Raw genomic sequence first — 22,488 nt, 5'->3', positions numbered from 1 at the left:
TCTTTGTTAGCTGAAAATAGTCTCTTTGAAAGGACACATTTTTGGAATATGTAATCACTGACTGTGTCGGTAACTTGGTGTATTGAAAAACTATGCAACTTGTCCATTCCAATTCACACAATTTCAAACTTCCCCCATATGATAACAAAATCTTTGGTGACAATGTTGAAAATTCATAAGAAATATTGACTTTTGGTAAATAAAGTGCCACATCATACTGATTAAAATTTGAAACATGCACCTATGATTAGTATAAAAGCAAGTAGTGACTCTTGTGTTTCATGCACCAAACACACTAACATGGCTTCCTTAACCTTCCTACTGTTACTCCTTCTTGCTCTTATCATTCCTCAAGGGTTTGCCAACTATGAGAAACCTCCAGTTTATCGACCACCGGTGGAAACACCTCCCATCTACAAGCCACCAGTTGAGAAGCCTCCAGTTTACAAACCACCCGTTTATAAGCCACCGGTAGAGAAGCCTCCTGTCTACAAGCCTCCGGTTGAGAAGCCTCCAGTTTACAAACCACCAGTAGAGAAACCTCCCGTTTACAAGCCACCGGTAGAGAAGCCTCCAGTCTACAAGCCTCCCGTTGAAAAGCCTCCAACCTACAAACCACCCGTAGAGAAGCCTCCAGTCTACAAGCCTCCCGTTGAAAAGCCTCCAACCTACAAACCACCCGTAGAGAAGCCTCCAGTCTACAAGCCACCAGTTGAGAAACCTCCGACCTACAAACCACCGGTAGAGAAACCTCCAGTATACAAGCCACCAGTTGAGAAACCTCCGGTTTATAAGCCACCGGTAGAGAAACCTCCAGTATACAAGCCACCAGTTGAGAAACCTCCGGTTTATAAGCCACCGGTTGGATATCAGCCACCAGTTTACACGCCTCCATTCTAGAAGCCACCAAACCAACCAAGTACCCTATGATGGTACTTGTGTCTAGAAAATGCTATTAAGGAAGTATGCTAAATAAGAAATATATATTCTTGTAATCTTCATTTCAATGCTTTGTTTACAATGTTATTGCGAAAACAAGATTGTGAGTGTAAAACTGAGAAAGAAAATTCTGCTTTTGTTCTCCATATTATAAATAAAAGCATTATAATTTAAATGTTGTTTTAACTTTTATGTTCTCTGTATTAATCAACATAAAGAATGAACCAAGTTAATTTCTTGTTCCTTCCTCATTGAGAGATGTTGCGCTTGATGCTCTTTCGCACTTCCTAACACAGTTGTTAAAACCATGTTGGTTTAAAGATAAATGAATTATAACTATTTTACGATAACCAACTATTTTTATGTTGGTTTAAAGAATAATTGATCTTCTAATGTTTGTTTAAGTGTGCAAACTAATTTTATATTAATTCTCCAATTGTTATAAATATAGAATGAATATGGATGTTAATGAGAGGATTTTATATTAATTCTCCATTCATTCATAAATATATATATATATATATATATATATATATATATATATATATATATATATAATATATATATATATATATATATATATTATATATATATATATATATATATATAATATATATAACTTATATTTTTTCCACTTAATTCAATTGCATACATTCATCTCTTAGAGTTTTATTTTCATGTATAAGTCAAGTTTAATAATTAAAGATTAGAGGTCATTTTGATTGATTTGTTTTGTTTTCACCGGTCCATACATTTCTCTATCATGCATTACATGTCCATGTTGGTACTTATTTTGAATTTCGCTAATGTTCGTTAGCGTCGAAGTCGACGCTTATGGATTTTCATTAGGGGTTTTAGTTGGATTTTAGTCTAATAAAGTGACACGCTACTCATTCATTCATGCATACATTCATTGTTGTTAAGCTTTTAATAAATATCTTTTTTCGTGTTTGGTTGGAAAATATGGTTAAATCTAGGGATGACAATGGGTATGGTTTGGACAGGGTATCATAGTATCCATCCTCATATCCAGGATTTGAAAAAATCTCAGCGTCCGAGCTCAAACCCGCTTGGGTGCCAAAGTTAACACTCGTACCCGTGTCCTATGGGTATGTAAGTACTCATACCCGTACCCCTGACCCTCATTCCTATTAAAAATAAATAGATCAATTATAAAATATCATATAATTTTAAAATTTTAAAAACATTAAAAAAAATTCAAACAATTTATTATTGAAATAAATGAACACTTATATTAAATACGTAATGGTAACATTGATATACGTTTTATAATTTATATACATACATTTTTATATAATAATATTAACAAAAATATATAAATAAAAATAAAAATACATAAATATATAGTGTGCGGGTATGAGACGTGGTGGGTACCAAGGTGTCCATACCTACATCCGTACCCGCTTATTTTTATGGGTAATTACCTGAGCTCATATCCGTATCCATTTTTGCGGGGTTTTACCTTATCCGTTGTGGGTAAATTTGTGGGTGCCCATTGGGGATGAGTCAAATTGTCATCCCTAGTTAAATCATTCATATCCATATCTTTGCATTTCAAGTTTCAAATATGAATTTGGGACTATCAATCTAATTAAGCAAGTCACGTAATTAAACCACCATAAGTGCAACCAAGCAAACAATGGTCATATTTTTCACAAGTTTGGATCTTCTCATTTATTTATTTATTTTTACATTAAGGATAATACAAAAAAAATTGTTTACATTAAGAATAAAACAAATCAAATATTTCACTTTGTATCTTCTCAAGTGTGAATCTTCTCAAGTTTGCAAACATTGGCTTCATACAACCACTTTGTTTGTTGTCATCCAACCAAACTAATAGTAATAAAACAAATCAAAAATCTTCAATCCTAATACCAACAATGGAGCAGCGCCTCTGAACCTGAGCAAAGGGATTTGGCCTACACAAATAGGAATTGCAGAAGTTGTTAGCTTGGTATAGAAAAAAAAACGCAAACACAAGATCAAAAGTAATAAAACTATAAGACAGAGTATCATATTTGGTTAATGTTAGAAAGATATAATGTCATAGAAGTAAACTGTAATGGAAGTGCAATGGAAACAAGTAAAATAGCAGCAATGAAGGATGAGTATGGATAGTGAAATTGAAATATGAATTCCACTACAAATCTGAGCAGGGAAGAAATTCAATGGGTAAAAGGGAAATAACGGAAATAAGACGAATAGTACAATATTCCAAATGTGTGGTGAATCAGAGAGATAAGAGAGAGAGAGAGAGAGAGAGAGAGAGAGAGAGAATATTCGCATACAAATTCACACCACTCTAATAGCTACCCCACTATTAATATTATCTCAATTCCTAACAAATTGGGTCCACATTGGATGCTCTCCCTTGCTTCTCTTGTTGCGTCTCACTGCCTTCTCCTTTGCCACGTCATCATTCCATTCTTCATTCACCTCACTTGTATCAATTGGACTTGTCTCACTCATAACATTACCCTCCCCTTCAAGAGAAATCTTGTCCTCAAGATTGAAGTTCGAGTAACTCTGCAGCATATCTTCTTTGTCTTCCCAAGTTGCTTCATGACTTGGCATATCACTCCATTTCACCAACAATTGTTCCACCACTTGGGCACCTTTAAGAATGCTTCTAGTACTCAACACAGCTGCAGGTTGAATGACGGGACCTTCTTCCACTATAGTTAAGGGTAATGGCAAGTATGGTACAGCAGTGAGTCCTTTGAACACTTTCAATTGCGAGACATGAAAGATAGGATGAATACGGGTTGTCTCAGGTAGTTGAAGTTTTTAAGCAACCGCACCAATTTTGTCAATGATGCTGAATGGACCAAAGTACCTCATCCCTAGCTTATTATTCTTCCGCAATGCTACAGAAGACTGCCTATAGGGTTGCAACTTAACCAAAACTTGATCACCAACCTCCAAAGAAACATTACTTTGTTTCTTATCAGCATTGGCCTTCATCACCTGTTGAGCTCTCCCCAAATTTGCTTTCAATTCAACTAAAATTCTATCTCTTTCCAATAACTATTGATGCAGCTCCATTGGATCAACATTGGTAGCGTTGTAACGAGTTAGCCTAGGAGGTTCCCGCCCGTATACAGCTTTGAATAAAGACATCCCCAAGCTTGTATGCAACACTGTATTATACCACAGTTCCGCCCACGTGAGAGCTTTTGACCATGCCTTTGGATTCTTGAAAGAAAAACACCTCAAATACATTTCTAAGCACTTATTGACAGCTTCGGATTGTCCATCCGTTTGGGGGTGATAAGCGGAACTCATCTCTAAAGTTGTGCCCTGTAATTGAAAGAGATGCTGCCAAAATTTACTAGTGAATACCTTATCTCTGTCAGACACTATTGACTTAGGCATTCCATGCATGTAGTTTAACCAGATTATGCATAAATGCCTCAACAACTGTTTTACTAGAGTAATCAGATTTCAAGGGCATGAAATGAGCATACTTACTTAATTTGTCCATACTACCATGATCACAGTGAAAATAGAAGGCGGGGGTAAGCCCGTAATAAAATCCATTGCGATATCTTCCCAAACCTGTTCAGGAATTGGAAATGGTTGCAACGGGCCTGCATAAGGAGTATTAACAGACTTAGCTTGTTGACAGATGATACAAGCTTCAATGAATTTCTGCACATGTTGTCGCATATTAGGCCAATAAAACTGAGACGCCACCCTTGCAAGAGTTCTGGTCACTCCCGCGTGTCCCCCTATAGGTGTGTCATGATACTCTTTGAGAATGTTTTGAATCAAGCTACTCTCAACAGGAATTACCAATATGTGTTTCCAATACAATAATCCATCTTTCACTGAATAGTTATCATTGATCACATGATTATCAAGGCATTGTTGTACTATTAACTGTAAATGTTCATCCTCAGCAATTTCTTGCTTTAATTCCTCTAAAAACTCACACTCTGGTGCTGATAAGGATAACGAAATCATTCTGGATAATGCATCAGCTGCTTGATTATCCTTGCTTGGCTTATATTCGATGCGGAAATCAAATCCAATGAATTTATGAAGCCAAGCTTGCTGCTCAGGGGTTTGGAGGGATTGATCTAACAAACTTTTCAAACTCTTTTGGTCTGTTTGCAGGATGAATTTATGACCCAGTAAATAGTGCCGGAACTTAGCTAATGCTGCTGTAATAGCATAAAATTCACGTGTATAGGCTGATTGAAGTTGCATTCGTGGAGTCAATTTCTTCGAAAAGAAGGTGATGGGATGTCCTCCTTGGCTTAGTACTGCTCTCACCCCTGTACCCGAAGCATCTGTCTTAAGGATAAACTCTTAGGAGAAATCTGGTAACACTAACACAGGTGCGGAAGTGATTGCCGTTTTTAATTGCTCAAAATCTCTTTGAGTGTTTTCATCCCATCTAAAGGCGTCTTTCTTTAACAGATTAGTGAGGGAACCGGCTATGGTTGCATAAGACTTGATAAATCTTCGATAGTAACCGGTGAGGCCAAGAAATCTGCGCAACTGTTTCAAGTTTGTTGGAATAAGCCAATCTAGCACAGCTTGAACCTTTGTGCTAACCATTGATACACCATCCCCAGAAACGATGTGACCGAGGTATTCCACTTCGGATAAACCAAATGAGCATTTGGATAACTTGGCGAATAACACATTCTGACTTAGAATTTGGAACATAATTTCTACATGTTGCAAATGTGACTGCCATGAAGGGCTATACACTAGAATATCGTCAAAGAAAACGAGAACGCATTTTCTTAACAGCGGTTGGAATAGCTGATTCATAAGTCTTTGGAATGTAGCTGGTGCGTTTGTGAGCCCAAAAGGAATCACTAACTACTTGTAATGGCCTTGGTGAGTTCTAAAAGCCGTTTTCTGCCTGTCCTCTTGCTTGAGAAGAATCTGGTGATAACCCGAACGAAGATCAAGTTTCGAAAAAAAACTTTGCTCCGTGTAACTCATCAAGTAGTTCATCCACAGTAGGCATGGGAAAACTGTCCTTGATAATTATGGCATTTAAAGCTCTATAATTCGTACAACATCTCCAAGTGCCATCTTTCTTTTTCACTAAGATAATTGGAGATAAAAATGGACTTAGACTTAGTTGGATTATGCCTTCTTCAAGCATGTCCGGCACCAGTTTTTCAATTTGTTGTTTCTGCCTATGAGGATATCTAGATGGTCTTACCTTCACAGGTTATGCTCCATCTTTCAATAATATCTCATGAGTCAATTCTCTCTTGGGAGGTAATCCTTTAGGTATTTGAAAAATCTCCTTGTATGTATGCAACAATGTACTCATTTCAGGTTCAAGATTAATTGTTTTGTCATTCCAATTGTCCCCTATAACCACTGGATCGATCTTTTGAATAGTGAACAGCTCACTAATTGCATTCATCTGGTGTAATCTCTTAAAGAGATTCAACTGAGCTACTATCGGTTTGTTGCTCTCTTCACCTTGCAATGTGACAAACTTCCCATCACCTTGCAATGCTACATGCGGTCCTAATGAAGCCAACCATGGTGCTCCTAATATGACATCATCCCCTGCTACCGGCAAGAGATATGCAGGCACCGTAATCTCAATGCCTTGTATCTTCATAGACAGGATCTTGACCACACCTTCAGTCTTCATATTTTGTCCATTACCCACCAGGACCTTGCACCCTTTAGTTGGTTCCACAACTAGATTTAAGCAGTGTACAATACGTGGCTGAATAAAGCTGTCGGAACTTCCTCCATCAAGCAAGATAGAAACACTAATAGGACCAATATAACCTTTAAATCTGATAACACCCATTCCTGTAGCTCCATGTAAAGCATTAAGGGATAAATGATGCTCTGTCATCTCTTCATTATCTGTTGTAAGATTTTTGGCTGCTGAGCTAGTTGAAATAAGGGTATCCGGATCATCATGCAACTCTAATAACATCAATTGTTTGTTTGGGCACTTATGTGAGAAAGAGAATTTATCATCGTAAAAGTAACATAAACCTTTCTCTCTTCTTAACTGCATCTCAGCTGGAGAAATCCTTTTGATTGCAGGATTCTTTTGGAGTTGGCTCATAGGTCTAGTAGGAGGTGTTGGAAGTAAGGGTGGGTTGGGGGCTTTTTCGGTAGCTTGTGTTTGGTCATTTCTGGTTGGATTGAAGTGAGTTCTATTTTGGTGGTAAGATGATTTCTGTGGAACAGACACAATATTCTTAGCAGCCAATTTTTCCTCAAGTAACTTGGCAATAGACACAGCTTTCACAATTGAAATAGGACAATGCAACATAACATCTCTACGAATTTCCTCTTTCAATCCACTTGCAAAATAATCAATTAATGCATCATTACTTAAGCCATAAACACGATTGGACAATGCAGTAAATTCCATATAATAATCATTAACAGCTTTTGTTTGTTGCAATTTAAACAAAGATGCTCTCGGACAATCATAAATTGAGGGCCCAAAGTCCAATTCAAGAGCTCTTGTAAAATCGTTCCATGATTGAAATGGTTGAGATCTAGTAACCATTTGGAACCACGGAACAACTTTGTGTTCAAGATGAACTGAAGCAATAATCAATCTCTCCGGATCTGGGGTATGATAATAGCCAAAAAATTATTCAGCCTTGAAAATCCAATCTAAAACATTCTTACCATTAAACCTTGGAAACTCCAGCTTGATGTTGCGAACATGAAAATGAGGTGGTGTATAAGAATTCCCCAACGATGATGAATGAGTCCCTGAGTTCGTATTTCCATGGGTGACGACTATAGCTTGCATTTATTTCAGCATCATCTCCATCGATGTGGACAGCTCTGCAAATCGTGACTCCGATGCCTGCTGCATCGTCTCCATTCGCTCAAAACGAGCAACATTGATGCTTTCGTTCTGCTCCAGGACTTCACCTTGGCATCGTACCTCAACTGTAAGCTCCTTCATTCTGGTGTTGTCGGCCATGGATGGAATGAAAGCACCAGTGTAATGGCAGTGCAATGGAAACAAGTAAAATAGCAGCAATGAAGGATGAGTATGGATAGTGAAATTTAAATATGAATTCCACTGCAAATCTGAGCAGGGAAGAAATACAATGGGTAAAAGGGAAATAACGGAAATAAGGCGAATAGTACAATATTCCAAATGTGTGGTGAATTAGAGAGATAAGAGAGAGAGAGAGAGAATATTCTCATACAAATTCACACCACTCTAATAGCTACCCCACTATTAATATTATCTCAATTCCTAACAAACTGGGTCCACATTGGATGCTCTCCCTTGCTTCTCTTGCTGCGTCTCACTGCCTTCTCCTTTGCCACGTCATCATTCCATTCTTCATTCACCTCACTTGTATCAATTGGACTTGTCTCACTCATAACTTAAACTTACACCAAAATCCCAGGACCACTTTTGTCTTCCTAGAAAGTGTGGTTAGATTCACTATCATGTTTACCAATTTTGCAGCAAACACATAACAATAGGTATGATTCATCCCACCACTCCTCTTCACTCATATTCCACCCAAATCACAGTTGACAATGTACCAACATCTTTTGATCTTATCCAAAAAAAACAAGCTCTAGTTCTCCCTATAAAACACATGGCTTATCACAAGAATATGGGGACGAAAAAACCTAGCAGCCACCATATTCACACATATCATAGATAAGGAAACGAACCCTAGCAGCTAAGAGAAAAAACAACAAAAAAACCTTAGTTACTAAAGAACAACAAGAGTATAGGACATAGCAGAAAAAACATATTACTCTGATACATACCAAAAGACCTAAACCACAACCAAACACACTACATACAAGCAACAATGAAATTTATAAGTATAAGAAAAATCCAACAGAGCACGAAAAGACCAAACAAAGTATTAAAAGAGGAACACGAGAACAAGGACAAAGAGATCTTAACCTGGATTTTCGGTAGCCTTCCTTCTCTATTTTTCTGTCGTGTTTGAAATTGTTGAACATCAAGTTTTGCCTTGCACATCTAACTTTTGAACAGTTGTTGTTAACAAATGATTTGTTGAAATTATTGAACATCAAATTTTGCCTTGCACATCTAACTTTTGAGCAGTTGTTGTTAATAAATGATTTGTTTGAAACTCCTTTTCTCTGTTCATACTTGTTGAGTGCTTTGAATTTTTCGTAATAGTTGCGATTAAAGTGGGTCAAGGTGTGATTTATGGTCTGTGAGATTAGGGTTTTGGTTCGATCTGACCCCTTCATTCGGTTGAGATTTAGTTAAAATAGAGGTTGGATTCGGAAAGTAGAGAAAAAATCAAGTGGGGTTGGTGTTTTAAGTTTGGAGTTTGGTAGTGGTTGGCTGCCGGAGAGGAAGGTGACGTCGATCGTCGGCCCTCTATGGAGAGAATTGATGAAGATGATGACCAAATATAGAGAAAAGCGAGAGGGTTATGTTGTTTATGAACGAGGATAGAGAATGAGATTTCATTTAAATTTCCTTTCAACATATTCAAATGTTAAGACCCTTTCCTTCTTTATGCTTGCATGATGCCACATTTGTGGCCTTCTCCCACCCATGTGGCCATCTCTGATGCTGCCACGTTAGGTTGACTAAGTCAATTGGGGATCCCACGTGGATCCCCCCACCATAGCATACCATGTGCATGCTTCTACACCATCGGATTCCCTAAACTTCCTAGGGTCAGGATATCATATGGCCTAGTGAGAGTTGACTTTTTGACTCTCTTCTTGGACTCTTCCTTTTGGGATGGACCGGTTTCCTATTGGCACCCCCTTTTGTTGCATTTTAGTTTACTGATTTAGGCCATTTAGGCTTGATTTTTGTCTTTTCTTTTTTAGACTTGTTCTTCTTTTTGAATTTTATGCTTAACATAATATTAATCTTAATTCTAATTAATAATTAATTGATAATATAACTCTAAAAAAATTTCTATTATTCTTTTTTTTTCTTTTTATTTAATCAATTTTTAGTAATTTATTTATTTGGTTATTATTAATCAATACCTATTATTAATTGAATAAACATATAATAGTCATAATTCTAATTTGTTTTTATCATTTATTCTATAACTTAATTGATTGTCTATTTATTTACATATTTATTGCAAAAATAAATAAATATATAATGAGATTGATTAAATAATAGAATAAATATTTGTCTCTTATTTCTAAATCTTGGTTCAACATAAAGTATTATTTTTCAACCCGATTAAATCATTTTCATCTCGATTCAAATATTCGTCCATTTAAGTTTAATGCTAAAACATTTTTCTAAACAAACATGAAAGAAGAGGATTGTTGGAATCTAGTATTCCGGTGGAACCCTCGATAATTAGTCCTGAGGCACATGTTTTGGGTTAGCCAATCATTCCTAAAACACTTAATAGATTTGGACTAAAAGGACCGTTGATTCTAAGGCACACGTCTTGTTTTTATCAAGCGTTCGTTGTCTATCAAACTATTTTTTTAAAATACTTTGAATGAAAAAAGACCTTTGGAGTCTAGCATTCTGGTGGAACCTGTCATACCCCAATTTGCCCAATTCCCCTTCATACCTTTTGCATCTAGATACTTTGATTTTCATATTCTGACCAAGTAATTAGCCATATTCATCCACATATAGAATTTGTGTTTGGCATTGCAAAATAGGCCTCAATTTCGTCATTTCATTGCTAAAAAACAAATTTTAATCTGCAGATTCAACATTTTTCATATTGTTATGCCGCTGATTCGTTATTGATATATTGATTGAATTTCGCCGCATTATGACCTTTACATACAACATTTCATTTTTTGTCGATACACACAAACTGACTTCGAGCACATTACCTAAGTTTTAGCGTTAGCATTTCTCTCGATTCATGATAACAACAACGATTCAACCTTGTTGTCGTTTAAATCAAATTTGAATTTAACTTCAGTTTACCTTGCATGTTCTTGCATTATGTGACATTCATTTGCATCTTCGCATCACGATTTTAATCCGTGCATGTTTCATTTTGTTTTTACTTCTTTCGATTTAATTATTATGAATACGTGTTGTACATATGACTTGTGTGTCGCTATCTCTGATTCACGTGGGTCACTCTTTGGCCTTCATGCAATGAGACCCTTTTTCTCATGCACATACACTCATTTACTTGTGTTTATTAATTGGGTTTTGATTTAATCATTTCATTATCTCATATCCCCATTCGGCAAAATATACTGCCACTCCCATTACGTGTAATAATTTTATCGCTTTATTTACTTGATTGATTTGTTTAGTTAGTTTCTAACACAATAATAAAATCAATCCTTTTCAAAAATAACAAAAATAAAAACTCGATCCAACATCGAGTATTTTCTCAAAGACATCTTCAACCATTTCCAATCTCCCGTTTCAATCCATTTCTACCATTTCCAATCTTTCAAACCAGTTCATTCAAATCTTTTACAATCGATCATAAAATGCTTGATCCAACGTCAAGTCATTTTCATAATAAAAATAAATAAATAAACTTAACACTATTCAACATTTTTCAATACAAAAGATGAAAGGAACGGGGTGTAGTCCACAGACTCCTGAGAGTTAATTAAAAGGATGAAAGATCCGAGATGTAGTTCTTGTTAATTTAAACACTCATCATCCTCAAATCAATTCCACAACATTTAATAAACCTCGACTAGTTTCGAGTGCGCTTTCTCAAGCCAAAATTCAAAACATCTAAAAAGTATCAAAAATCTTTTGCAATTAAGATGAAAAAGGAGCGGGGTGTAGTCAACGAATTCCCGAGAGTTAGGAACCGAGATGTATTTCTCGCCTCTCTGAACTCTCTCATCATCCAAAAATACATTCAAACCAATCAAACTCTTTTCTCTCCGTCGTGCGATTGATCCTCAGACCCTTTTTGCAAACGAAAAGTATTTTGTCTCAAGACGATGCAAAATAATATTTTGGCCAGTTGAATGTGTGAGTAAGCTTGCGATGTTGCACCCGAATATTGATATGTAAATTCATTCGGTCTGTGATGCAAATGTTCCCTTCTCCACTTGTTTTGGGTATCCGACAATATTTTCATCGATTGATACAAAGTAGCTTTCACTAAAATCAACCAACAAGTAAGCATTTTCTACCCAAAATTACGTAAGCCTTAAGTTCTCTGTAGTCTACGCACATTCTGACTTCCCCATCTTTCTTCGGGATTGACACGATATTAGCAACTCATTTTAAAAAAGGGTTACTGTTAATAATAAAATAATGTTTTTTGATAAAATAAATACTTTTTCCAAAATTAGGCAGAAAAATTCATTTTTATGAAAAAATGGTTACTGTTAATAATAAAATAATATCTTTTGATAAAATAAGTACTTTTTCTCAAATTAGGCAGAAAAACTCATTTTTATGAAAAATGGTTTCTATGAATAATAAAATAATATCTTTTGATAATATAATTACATTTTTCCAAATTAAACAGAAAAAGTTCATTTTTATGAAAAATAGTTACTGTTGATAATAAAATAATATTGTTTTCTCAAATTAGGTAGAAAAAGTCATTTTTATGAAAATCAATTTTTCGAATTGGCCGAAAACTTAACATTTCAAAACTCAGAGAAAATCGATTTTTTTTTAAAAAAAATCAGATTATTAGTGTTTCAGATGAATAAAGTTTTCAGGGGAATAGTGTTTTCGAGTGAATATTAATGTTTCGTGTGAATAAGCGCTGTTACAGATGAATGGTGAATTTTGGGTTGTAGAATTTTAGGGTAATGACATAATATTACTCAATTATATGAGGAGTTTTTTGTTGTGATTAGTAACCCCGAATGTTACAGTGATGGTCTGGATTGACGAAAATGGGGTTCACAAGAATAACCATTTTGATGATAAGTTTTTTTATGATAATTTTGATGGTGGTTTCTAATGAGTACTTTTGATGTTTGAGATGGATAATATGAATCATTAAGTTATTTTCATATTACATCATTCATACATATAGTTGGAGAGATAGGTAGGACCTCGGTCCAGTGACAGTCTCAAATTCATCAGTGAAATCGTTGGTTCAATGAGGAACTAGGGGTGGGTCTCAGATTCATAGGTGGAATTGTTGGTTCATATGAGGGACCAAAGACCATGGATTAATCAGTAACAAATATCTGATAACCAAAATCCGGTACCACATGTATTTGGGTGATGGAGTTGGAGCATTAGCATTGCATTATTATATTATGGATGTTTATCATTATATATAATGAATATGAATTGAATTTGTTATTTCGTTTTTATCATCCTAGTGTTAATTTTCACCATTATTATTTGTAAATGTACTCTCACTACTTTCTTTATTTCTGGGATGTCTTTGTGTAATGGTTGTACATGTAACCAATAGGAGTGATTGCTCATGATGGTCGGGAGATGACATTAATGTCCTCTTCGCATTTATCATTTTTATTTTAGTCGAATAATGCTCTGATTCTGATAACACTTGGGAATAAGGCTCTTATATTTTATTGAGTTATAAACAAAATTTTATTTCCTTGAATTTATTTGGATAATGTTTTTCAAAGTATGTGATGATCATTAATGTTTCGCTGCGAATTAACTGATATTGCACGAATAATGTTCGATTGTTTTGTTTAAGTGACATCCTAATTATGAATTATCTTTTAAAATTAAGTTTGGGGTATTAGGGTGTTTCAGGGGGCACAAAGATAATTCTTGAGCATTCTTTACTTATTGCTTAAGTTGACTCAATTCCAATATAAAATTTTCAAGTTTTCAAGCATCAAAAAGTGGGAGACGGAAGTTTCTATGCTCCAAGGGTTTACTGGGTTTTTTTGCTTGTCTTGCTTACTATCATTTACTTTACCAACATCAAAAAAGGGAAGTCTGAAATTTCTATGCTCCTAGGGTTTGTTGGATTTTGTTGTTTGTCTTGTTTATTATCATATAATTTACCATTTTTAGGCATTAAGTCTCCTCTTGGTTAGATTATAGATTTGAGTGTTTTTCATTAAATCATATTTTGCATGCATAACAAACAATCGTGTCTTAAGTTATTGCGAAATGGTTTAAGTCAGTTATCCGAAAACTTGGATCAAGAAACTCATAAATCCATAATTCCTATAATACCATCTTTCGATTCAATCATGAAAACTTCAATTTTAATTTAAAAAAAACATTTTTTAAACTGTGATTCGAATCAATGTTATGTATGATTGAAATCATGACATAATTGCGAAATTCAGAATTTGCATATACCAATTTTATTTAAATCACATGTTTTCCTAATTTTAATCAATAGTAAGCTGATTCAAATAACAAGATTTCCTAATTCGAATCAATATTGAATTTTATTTGAATCAAAGGTTTTCCCAATTCGAATCAACAATGAGTTTTATTCAAATAACACATAAGGCTGATTTGAATCAAAAATAAAATTCAATTTTTGGATTTTGGTTCTGCCAGAGTGACTCGAATCATTGACTCAAATCAAATATGCGGAATCTAAGTTTTTAAGTTCTTGATTTAAATTATTCTATCATTTGACTCGAATCATAATTTTTAATTTGAATCAAATCAAAATGGGGTTCTTTTACTCATTTTTGTGCATAATCTTCAACACATATATAAATCAAATTTTCTCTCTTTTCATCAAAATACCATAACTTTGAAAGATTTTCAAAAACCATGAATCTAGCTTTCAAAGAACACTTTTCTTAATTTTCGATTGCATTTGAATTCATCTTCAACCTCTGGTAAGGTTATAATGTTTGGGTTGCTTATCAACCTTAAGAGAAAGTGAGATCTATTGTAGAGGAGGTTCATTTGTTGTTGTTAATGTTTGTGGAGTTTTGAGTTGGAGATCAAGAATCAAATTATGTGGTGTAGATGAGATTGACAATCTAGCATGTCAAAAAAAAGAGTTTCTTTTCTATTGAAGACTTCGGTAGAATTAAGTGAAGGTTTCTAAAGACGAAGTTGGAAGTTTATGTTTCGCCAAATCAAACCATGAGCTCGAACAAGGTGCATGTAGGGTCGAGTGAAGACTGCCGTAAAACAAAGGCTTTGAGCGGATTTTGGGATTTGAGTAAGTGAATATTTAAAATCGAATGAAGATCTTGAGTATATCAGCTATGTAGCTTCTTGGCTTGTATACATCAGAAGAAGGAAGATTCAGATATACCTTGTTTAATTGTGTTTCAATTTCAGTATTATCTGGTTCCTTGATTTTATTAAACACACGTTGTATAAATGGTCAAAATAGTGAAAGACTACGAATTTTCAATGATTTTTCATTAGAGATTAGATTAGACGTAAATCAAGGATGAACGGCTAAACAAGGATAAACATTTGCACTTTTCTATATCCCTCTCTTTAATTTTTTTGTATAGTTTTGCATGATTAGGTTTTATCGCTTTCGTAGAATTGCATGTTGCAAGGTTTTATATGCTATAGCGATTTATGTGATAGATCTAATAGTTCAAATCTTCCTTTTAACCATTACGATAGTATGAACTTTTAATGTATGATTGAATGTTCCATTCATCAAATTCAATTTAAATCTTGTGTCTAAATTTAATTATGTTAATTGATACAATTTCATCTTTTTCAGTAATTTGTGATAATCAATGCGACAAAGCACACTTAAGACAACTATTTCAAATTTGTGACAATTTTGACGGGCAATGTAAGCCAAATCAACACACTTACCATTAATTTCACAACTCTATAAATAGAAGTAGAAAAATGATATTAATAGAGTGTCTTGTATACCTACATCATATATTACTGTTCACCAATACGGTGAACAGTAAAATATTATAATAATATATTATTTAAAAAAAAAATATATAAAAAATTATTTTTTTTATATTTCTTTTATTATTTAAATGTTTATTAATTAATTTCATAATTTTTTAATCAATTTCATAATTTGCATTAATCAAACTTTTGTGACTATTCAAAATTACTTTTAATATCTGAATGTTTATTAATCAATTTCGTAGTTTCATTAGTCAATTTTTTACTTTTCATTAATCAACTTTGATTTATTAATAAAAATTATTTTTAATATCTGAACGTTTATTAATCAACTTTATTACTTCATTAACCAACATTTTACATTTAATTAACCAACTTATTTTCCTACTTTAAGTAAATGTTCACGCGCAATATTCATATACATTGTTCACGTGTACTGTTCACATACTATTCACTTACTGTTCATAAATATATTATTTTTTATTTTAAAAATACACTGTTCACCGTATAAATACGGTGAATAGTATATACGGTATAAGTATTGGATGTAAAAAAGGATGTAGGAATAACAATGTTGATAGAAGTATGAGACTTTGTTCCAAGAGTTGTTTAATGTTAAAAAATCACATTTTAACTCTAACGAGTAATGGTTTCACTTGAAATCTAAATATGCCATTTACATTTTTAACATTTTTCGTAATTTCTCTGTTTAAGTTTATGCATTTTACCATACTTTGCAATTTTATTCTCTTTGTTTACTTATAACCATGTAATGTTCAAATTTTTTCGCAATGTTTATATAGCAAATTTTGGTTCAATGTAAAATTTCAACATGGATTTGACAACATTACAAAAAAGTTCAAGCTGTAACCCACTTTTTGATCTTGATTAAACTTGTTCTATATTTATCTTTTGAAATCCGTAAAATAATGTAAGACAGTATCTTTTGTAGTAGTTATATCTTTTGTAGCAAGTTACACGTCAAAAGATGATACTAATTTTCATTTTTTGCATATAATATTGCTGATTTTGTCGGTGTATTTTAAACTGTTAAGATCATGCATCGTGTTGTTTCCAATTTACAGATAATTTCAAATATCAGTTCCATATGAAAACAAAATCATAGGTTACAATGTTGAAAATCCTCAACAACTCTACTGACTTTTGGTACAAGAAATTGCTTAGTCATTCCCAATTCATGATTGTGGCTTGCAGCTGTACGGATTCATCAAGACCATGACTAGTATAAAAGCAGGTAGTCTCTTGTGTTTTATTCACCAAACTCATTAAGTCACTAACATGGCTTCTATAAGCTTCTTAGGGTTGTTCCTTTTTGCTTTGTTTATCATCCCTCGTGGTTTTGCCAACTACTATAAACCTCCTGAGTATAATCCACCGGTTGAAAAACCTCCAGTTTATCAACCACCGGTATATAAGCCGCCGTTTGAGAAGCCGCCAATTTATCATCCGCCAGTAGAGATACCGCCAATATACAAACCACCAGTAGAGATACCTCCGATTTATAAGCCACCATATGAAAACCCTCCGATTTATAAGCCACCAATTGAGCAACCTCCAGTGTACAAGCCACCCGTAGAGAAGCCACCTGTGTACAAACCACCAGTAGAGGAACCTCCGGTTTACAAACCGCCAGTCGAGAAGCCTCCAATTTACAAACCACCGGTTGAGCAACCACCTATATACAAACCACCAGTTGAGAAGCCTCCAGTTTACAAACCACCAGTTGAGAAGCCTCCGGTTTACAAACCACCAGTTGAGAAGCCTCCAGTTTACAAGCCACCAGTTGAGAAGCCTCCGGTTTACAAACCACCAGTTGAGAAGCCTCCGGTTTACAAACCGCCAGTCGAGAAGCCTCCAATTTACAAGCCACCAGTTGAGCAACCACCTGTATACAAACCACCAGTTGAGAAGCCTCCAGTTTACAAACCACCAGTTGAGAAGCCTCCGGTTTACAAGCCACCAGTTGAGCAACCACCTGTATACAAACCACCTGTTGAGAAGCCTCCAGTTTACAAGCCACCAGTCGAAAAACCACCGGTTTATAAGCCACCAGTTGAGCAACCACCTGTATATAAACCACCAGTTGAGAAGCCTCCAGTTTACAAACCTCCAGTAGAAAAACCACCTGTTTACAAGCCACCAGTAGAGAAGCCTCCAGTTTATAAGCCACCAGTAGAGAAACCACCTATCTATAAGCCACCAGTAGAAAAGCCTCCTGTCTACAAGCCACCAGTCGAAAAGCCACCCGTGTATAAGCCACCGGTTGAAAAACCTCCAATTTACAAACCACCTGTATACCAGCCCCCGGTTGAAAATCCCCCAATTTACAAACCACCTATAGAAAAGCCACCAGTGTACAAGCCTCCAGTTGAAAAGCCACCCATTTATAAACCTCCTCCGGTTGAAGAGCCTCCTATTTATAAGCCTCCCTTTGAGAAACCACCAATTTACAAACCTCCATATGAACATCCACCAATATACAAACCACCATTTGAGGAGCCTCCATTTGAAAAGCCACCATTCGAAGAGCCACCAGTTTACAAGCCTCCATTTGAGGAGCCACCAGTTTACAAGCCTCCATTCGAAAAACCTCCTCACTATCCAAACTACCCTCCTGCAGATGATGCTACTCGTTTCTAGAACATGGTGTTATAAGTAAATATGTAAAATAAGTGATATGTAAAGTTCTCAAAGCAAGGATTATATATATTCTTGAAGCCTTCATTTCAATCCTTTGTTTGCAATGCTATTGACAGACACCAGTTTAGCAGAGAAAGAATTAAATGGTGCTATTCTATTTTAAATTATGAATAAGAATGTTATTAGATGTTATGTGAGATGACTAAATCGTGACGCATTATATTGTTAATTTAGGATATTTCTGTAACAAACTGCACTAAAACAATTCGTGTTAATTCCTTTGTTATATTAATAACGTGCATGAAAGTTCATTCTTAGGTGTGGATTTAGAATTTGCAAAACTACACAAACCTAAACATGGAATGTTATAGCATGAGCATGATACATGACTCAGTTGTTATGTAGTTTTAACTAGGATATCCGGGACCAAACACATGTTAAAGAACAATGCACCTTAAGTTGAGTACTAACCTAGATCCTATGGCGAACCCCTATGTAAACCCGAAAAAAAAAAGTCCACAAGTTATAATTTAATCAGATAATAAATCCGCCAAAAAAATTGAATCCGCATCTAAACCAGCAGCTAATATATTATTAGATTTTAAAAAGTAAATTAAATTAAATTTAAATATATTTATTAAATTGAGACAACGTTGTATAAGTGTTTCCATGAGCAAAACTTTGTGCTTTTGAATGATTTTCATTTGTACAATTTGACACATGATAATGTAGTTTCAACCCAAAACAACATATGAGAAGCAAGCTAGCTGATGTCCTTCACAAGCCTAGCTTATGTTGTTACAACACCATAGACATTGTGAAACCTGAGAATGCATACACAAGGATGCATAGGAATTTTATGGCTTTCAATCATGTTAGGGACAAGAACAAAAGTTGCCCTTTGTGAAGCCACAATGGTGGAATTTCCAAGAGAACAATGAGCTTAAGTAGAACTAGTTTAGATCTTGCAGTTGCAATTCACCAATTATGAATGCAGTTCTAATATAAATAAACAATATTTCATTATATATATATATATATATATATATATATATATATATATATATATATATATATATATATATATTTTATGTAAACAGATAACAAACGGTACTGATCAGCTTCTTCAAGGTTAAATTCTCCATCGCTTCCACTATTTCATCCGCGAAATAGAGTGGTCGTAGATTTCCTTTACTTCATTCATCCTCGCTATAATCACAATTCACACAAGGAATAGACATAATAAAAAAGATCGATGTTAATATCTTATCTTTTAATATATTTTTCTAACATATCAAATAAGTAAAAATAAAAAACTTTATTCATCAACTTCATCGCTACAAGAGACACAAGAATCACAATTTTAATATCACATCCTTTAAATTGAATCTCCACTGATAAAACTCTTAAACAAAAGAAAATGATTATTGTAATTAAATTCAGTTTTAGGAGTCAGTTATGCAAAGAGAAGGTATTTGCACTTTTATATCTGTTGTATTCAATGAGAACCATTTAGTTAGCCTTACGAATATGAGTATTAGCTTTCGTTTGTTTTTTCTAATTATTAAAAGTTTGAAAAAAGAAAAGGATTAAAAAATGTTTTTAATTTTAGGTTGCTCGACGAGACATTGAATTTGGCTCTTACGTCTCCTCAAGTGTGATGGAAAACTCAAGACTACGTAGTTATGGGTAGCAAATATTGATAGATTGGTCTATTTTAACGAAAGGTACCTAGTCACATTCAAGAGAAAAACATTACTTAGAATCTCACAAAGTTATATTCTCATCGCATCCGAGCAGAAAGCGTTCTAACTTCTTGCGCATGGTAGGAACGAATCGTTGTTTGCATCATATCGAAATGGACGAAGCATCTTTCGTTTGTGAAAAGATTTTGACATTGTGCAAAGGTAGAAAATGAGTTTGATTGGTTGAGATTATTTTTAGATGGATGGCGAATACTCGAGCAATATGATGTGCGTCAACCATTCGATTATTCAAGGAGTAATAAGGTGTAAACCTCCACTTCAATCCCTTTTTCGTCCAAATTTATATGAGAAAATTATTAGCGGAAGACAAATACTCAAGCAGTATGGTGTGCGTCAACCATTCGATTACTCGAGGAGCAGGAAAGTGTATCCCCCCCCCAAAAAAAAAAAATTCCTTTTGCAACCAAGTTTGATTAAAGTATTTTATTCGGAAGACGAAAGCTCGAGTAATATGGCATGCGCTAACCATTCGATTATTCGAGGAGCTGAATGGTGTAAACCCCTCATTCCTTTTTTAAATTGGTTTATTGAGGAAACGAACTCACGCTTTGAGTAAGCAAAAAAGAAATTTGATGTTGATTAAGTGTTTGATTCGTATTAGAAGATGGTTTAATGGTGAAATGGTGAAAAATAAATAAAATGTGCAAATTGTAACGCAAGGTCGCGAGTTCTAGGTCGAGGGCATGAACTGTAACGCGAGGGCGCGAATTCTAGTGTGAGGGCGCGAAATCTAACTCGAGGGAATAAATTAACGCCACATATCATGCAAAATGCAATGCCGCACACAAACACACAAAAGAATGACAAGAGATATGATGTGCATTGAATATAATCACAACCATCGCGTATTCATCACAATCGAATCGAAAGTTAAACAAACACATTAAATATACCTCCTAAATAAACGGAACACAAGTACACGAATTGAGTTCATATAACGTGATCACGTGCAATACAAAGTTGCCAACACATAATTTAAATTTAATTTAAATGTAATGAAAACTAAATGTTGCATACCAACACAAATAAAACAACCCGTTGCGCTAGCGTGAAGCGCGATCATCGTAAACAAATCGAACGGAGTGAATCGCATCACAACGAAAAGTAACGCCATGTGAAGAAACACATAATAGCAAAAGAAAATGTGAATTGTCGCTATGTCAAACTACCAGTACAAATTTGAGTTAAACATGACGACAATAAAAATGAAATGTTATACGTAAATAAAATATATCAAAAGCAAACTACTAACGCTAAGCGCGCTCGTCACAATTGAAACCGAAAAACAAAAATAATTTTATCATGCGTAATATTTTCAGAATCGCTTTTGACATAACGAAAACAAGAGCATCTACAGAACGTAATAGATATTTCAGCAGCATTACAATAACAAAATCCAACACAGTTGAAATAAGCAATAAACTCAAAAGGAAAATATATTCGAACTATTTACCCTGAGTTGCAACTTATTATCGGAGGATGCGTGTCTCTCAAATGCTTTGAACGGTGGTGCATATGAATTCGAATGAGTGAGTTGCAACTTACATGATTCGAATCCATTACATTTTACATTAGATTATAATTTGCACTTACAGTGCTATACCAATTACTGTGGCATATAAATTAGGTATAAAACCTACTAATTGTGTATGCATGCATCACAACCACTTAGTAGGGAAACTAAGAAGTTATACACCATATGATACATCTATGATTGAACAAAACTTAAATTTCTACATTAACTTGTTTCATACCTGAAATTCTGAGTCATACCCTCGTCATGAAAATGCACAGTAACTTTAGAATAGCAGGAATATTTGAAGAAAAAAAAATTGATCATTCGTAAATGTTTAGCATAAGTCAACTTTTGTCCTAAGATGAAATTATAATATTATATTATTTAGTTAAACCCCTTGGTAAAATTGAATTACAAATATTATCAAAGTTTCATTCATATATTTTATTATTCAGTAACAATAGGGAATGACTTGGCTTGCCCTGGCCTTATGTCCAGTGGCGGAGTCAGATAAAAGAATTTGGAATCGTCGCCAACGTAAAATAAAGATTATAAATAAAATATAAATAGTATTTTAAATAAAACATTAAAGTTAAAATAAATACAAAGTTAATTACTAAAAATTTAAATTACATGAATTAAAACTACCTTAAAGTAATGCTTTACGCGTTCCGAGTGACTTGAAATCGTCAATAATTGACTCCGAATTAATGCTTGCACTAATCTCCCTTTCAATATATACCGTCATGCTATCTCCAAGAAACCCATCATCCATCTTGTTTCTCAACTTAATCTTAATAATTTTCATTGCTGAAAAAGACCTCTCAGTTGTGGCCGTAGAAACGGGAAGAGTCATG

General features: G+C 34.4%; 3 protein-coding genes across 44 annotated transcripts; 2 read left to right on the top strand and 1 right to left on the bottom strand.

Annotated features, from left to right (window-relative positions):
• The first annotated feature begins 286 nt into the window (after positions 1–286).
• On the top strand, positions 287–1,106 carry LOC127108106 (repetitive proline-rich cell wall protein 2). Its single transcript, XM_051045519.1, has one exon. It carries the CDS (start codon positions 301–303, stop codon positions 898–900), a length of 600 nt encoding a protein of 199 aa, XP_050901476.1. The 5' UTR covers positions 287–300; the 3' UTR covers positions 901–1,106.
• Positions 1,107–5,277: 4,171 nt separating this feature from the next.
• Positions 5,278–5,748, bottom strand: LOC127104640 (uncharacterized mitochondrial protein AtMg00860-like). The gene has a single exon (XM_051041818.1). It carries the CDS (start codon positions 5,746–5,748, stop codon positions 5,278–5,280), a length of 471 nt encoding a protein of 156 aa, XP_050897775.1.
• An 11,218-nt stretch (positions 5,749–16,966) lies between these two features.
• Positions 16,967–18,541, top strand: LOC127108102 (repetitive proline-rich cell wall protein 2). Of its 42 annotated transcripts, none has more exons than XM_051045518.1 (4): positions 16,967–17,411; positions 17,592–17,651; positions 17,682–17,699; positions 17,790–18,541. In XM_051045518.1, the coding sequence occupies exons 1-4, from the start codon at positions 16,988–16,990 to the stop codon at positions 18,347–18,349; spliced, it is 1,062 nt and encodes a 353-aa protein (XP_050901475.1). In that variant the 5' UTR covers positions 16,967–16,987; the 3' UTR covers positions 18,350–18,541. The 42 variants fall into 42 exon arrangements, with proteins under 42 accessions (XP_050901475.1, XP_050901473.1, XP_050901470.1 ...); XM_051045516.1 differs by having other exon boundaries at positions 16,967–17,441; positions 17,592–17,621; XM_051045513.1 differs by having other exon boundaries at positions 16,967–17,441.
• The last annotated feature ends 3,947 nt before the right edge of the window (positions 18,542–22,488 follow it).

The sequence above is a fragment of the Lathyrus oleraceus genome, chromosome 7, assembly GCF_024323335.1.
Source record: "Lathyrus oleraceus cultivar Zhongwan6 chromosome 7, CAAS_Psat_ZW6_1.0, whole genome shotgun sequence".
Lineage (NCBI taxonomy): Eukaryota > Viridiplantae > Streptophyta > Magnoliopsida > Fabales > Fabaceae > Lathyrus > Lathyrus oleraceus.
The sequence above is the reverse complement of the archived record's forward strand: the minus strand, read 5'-3'. Positions and strand labels throughout refer to the sequence as shown.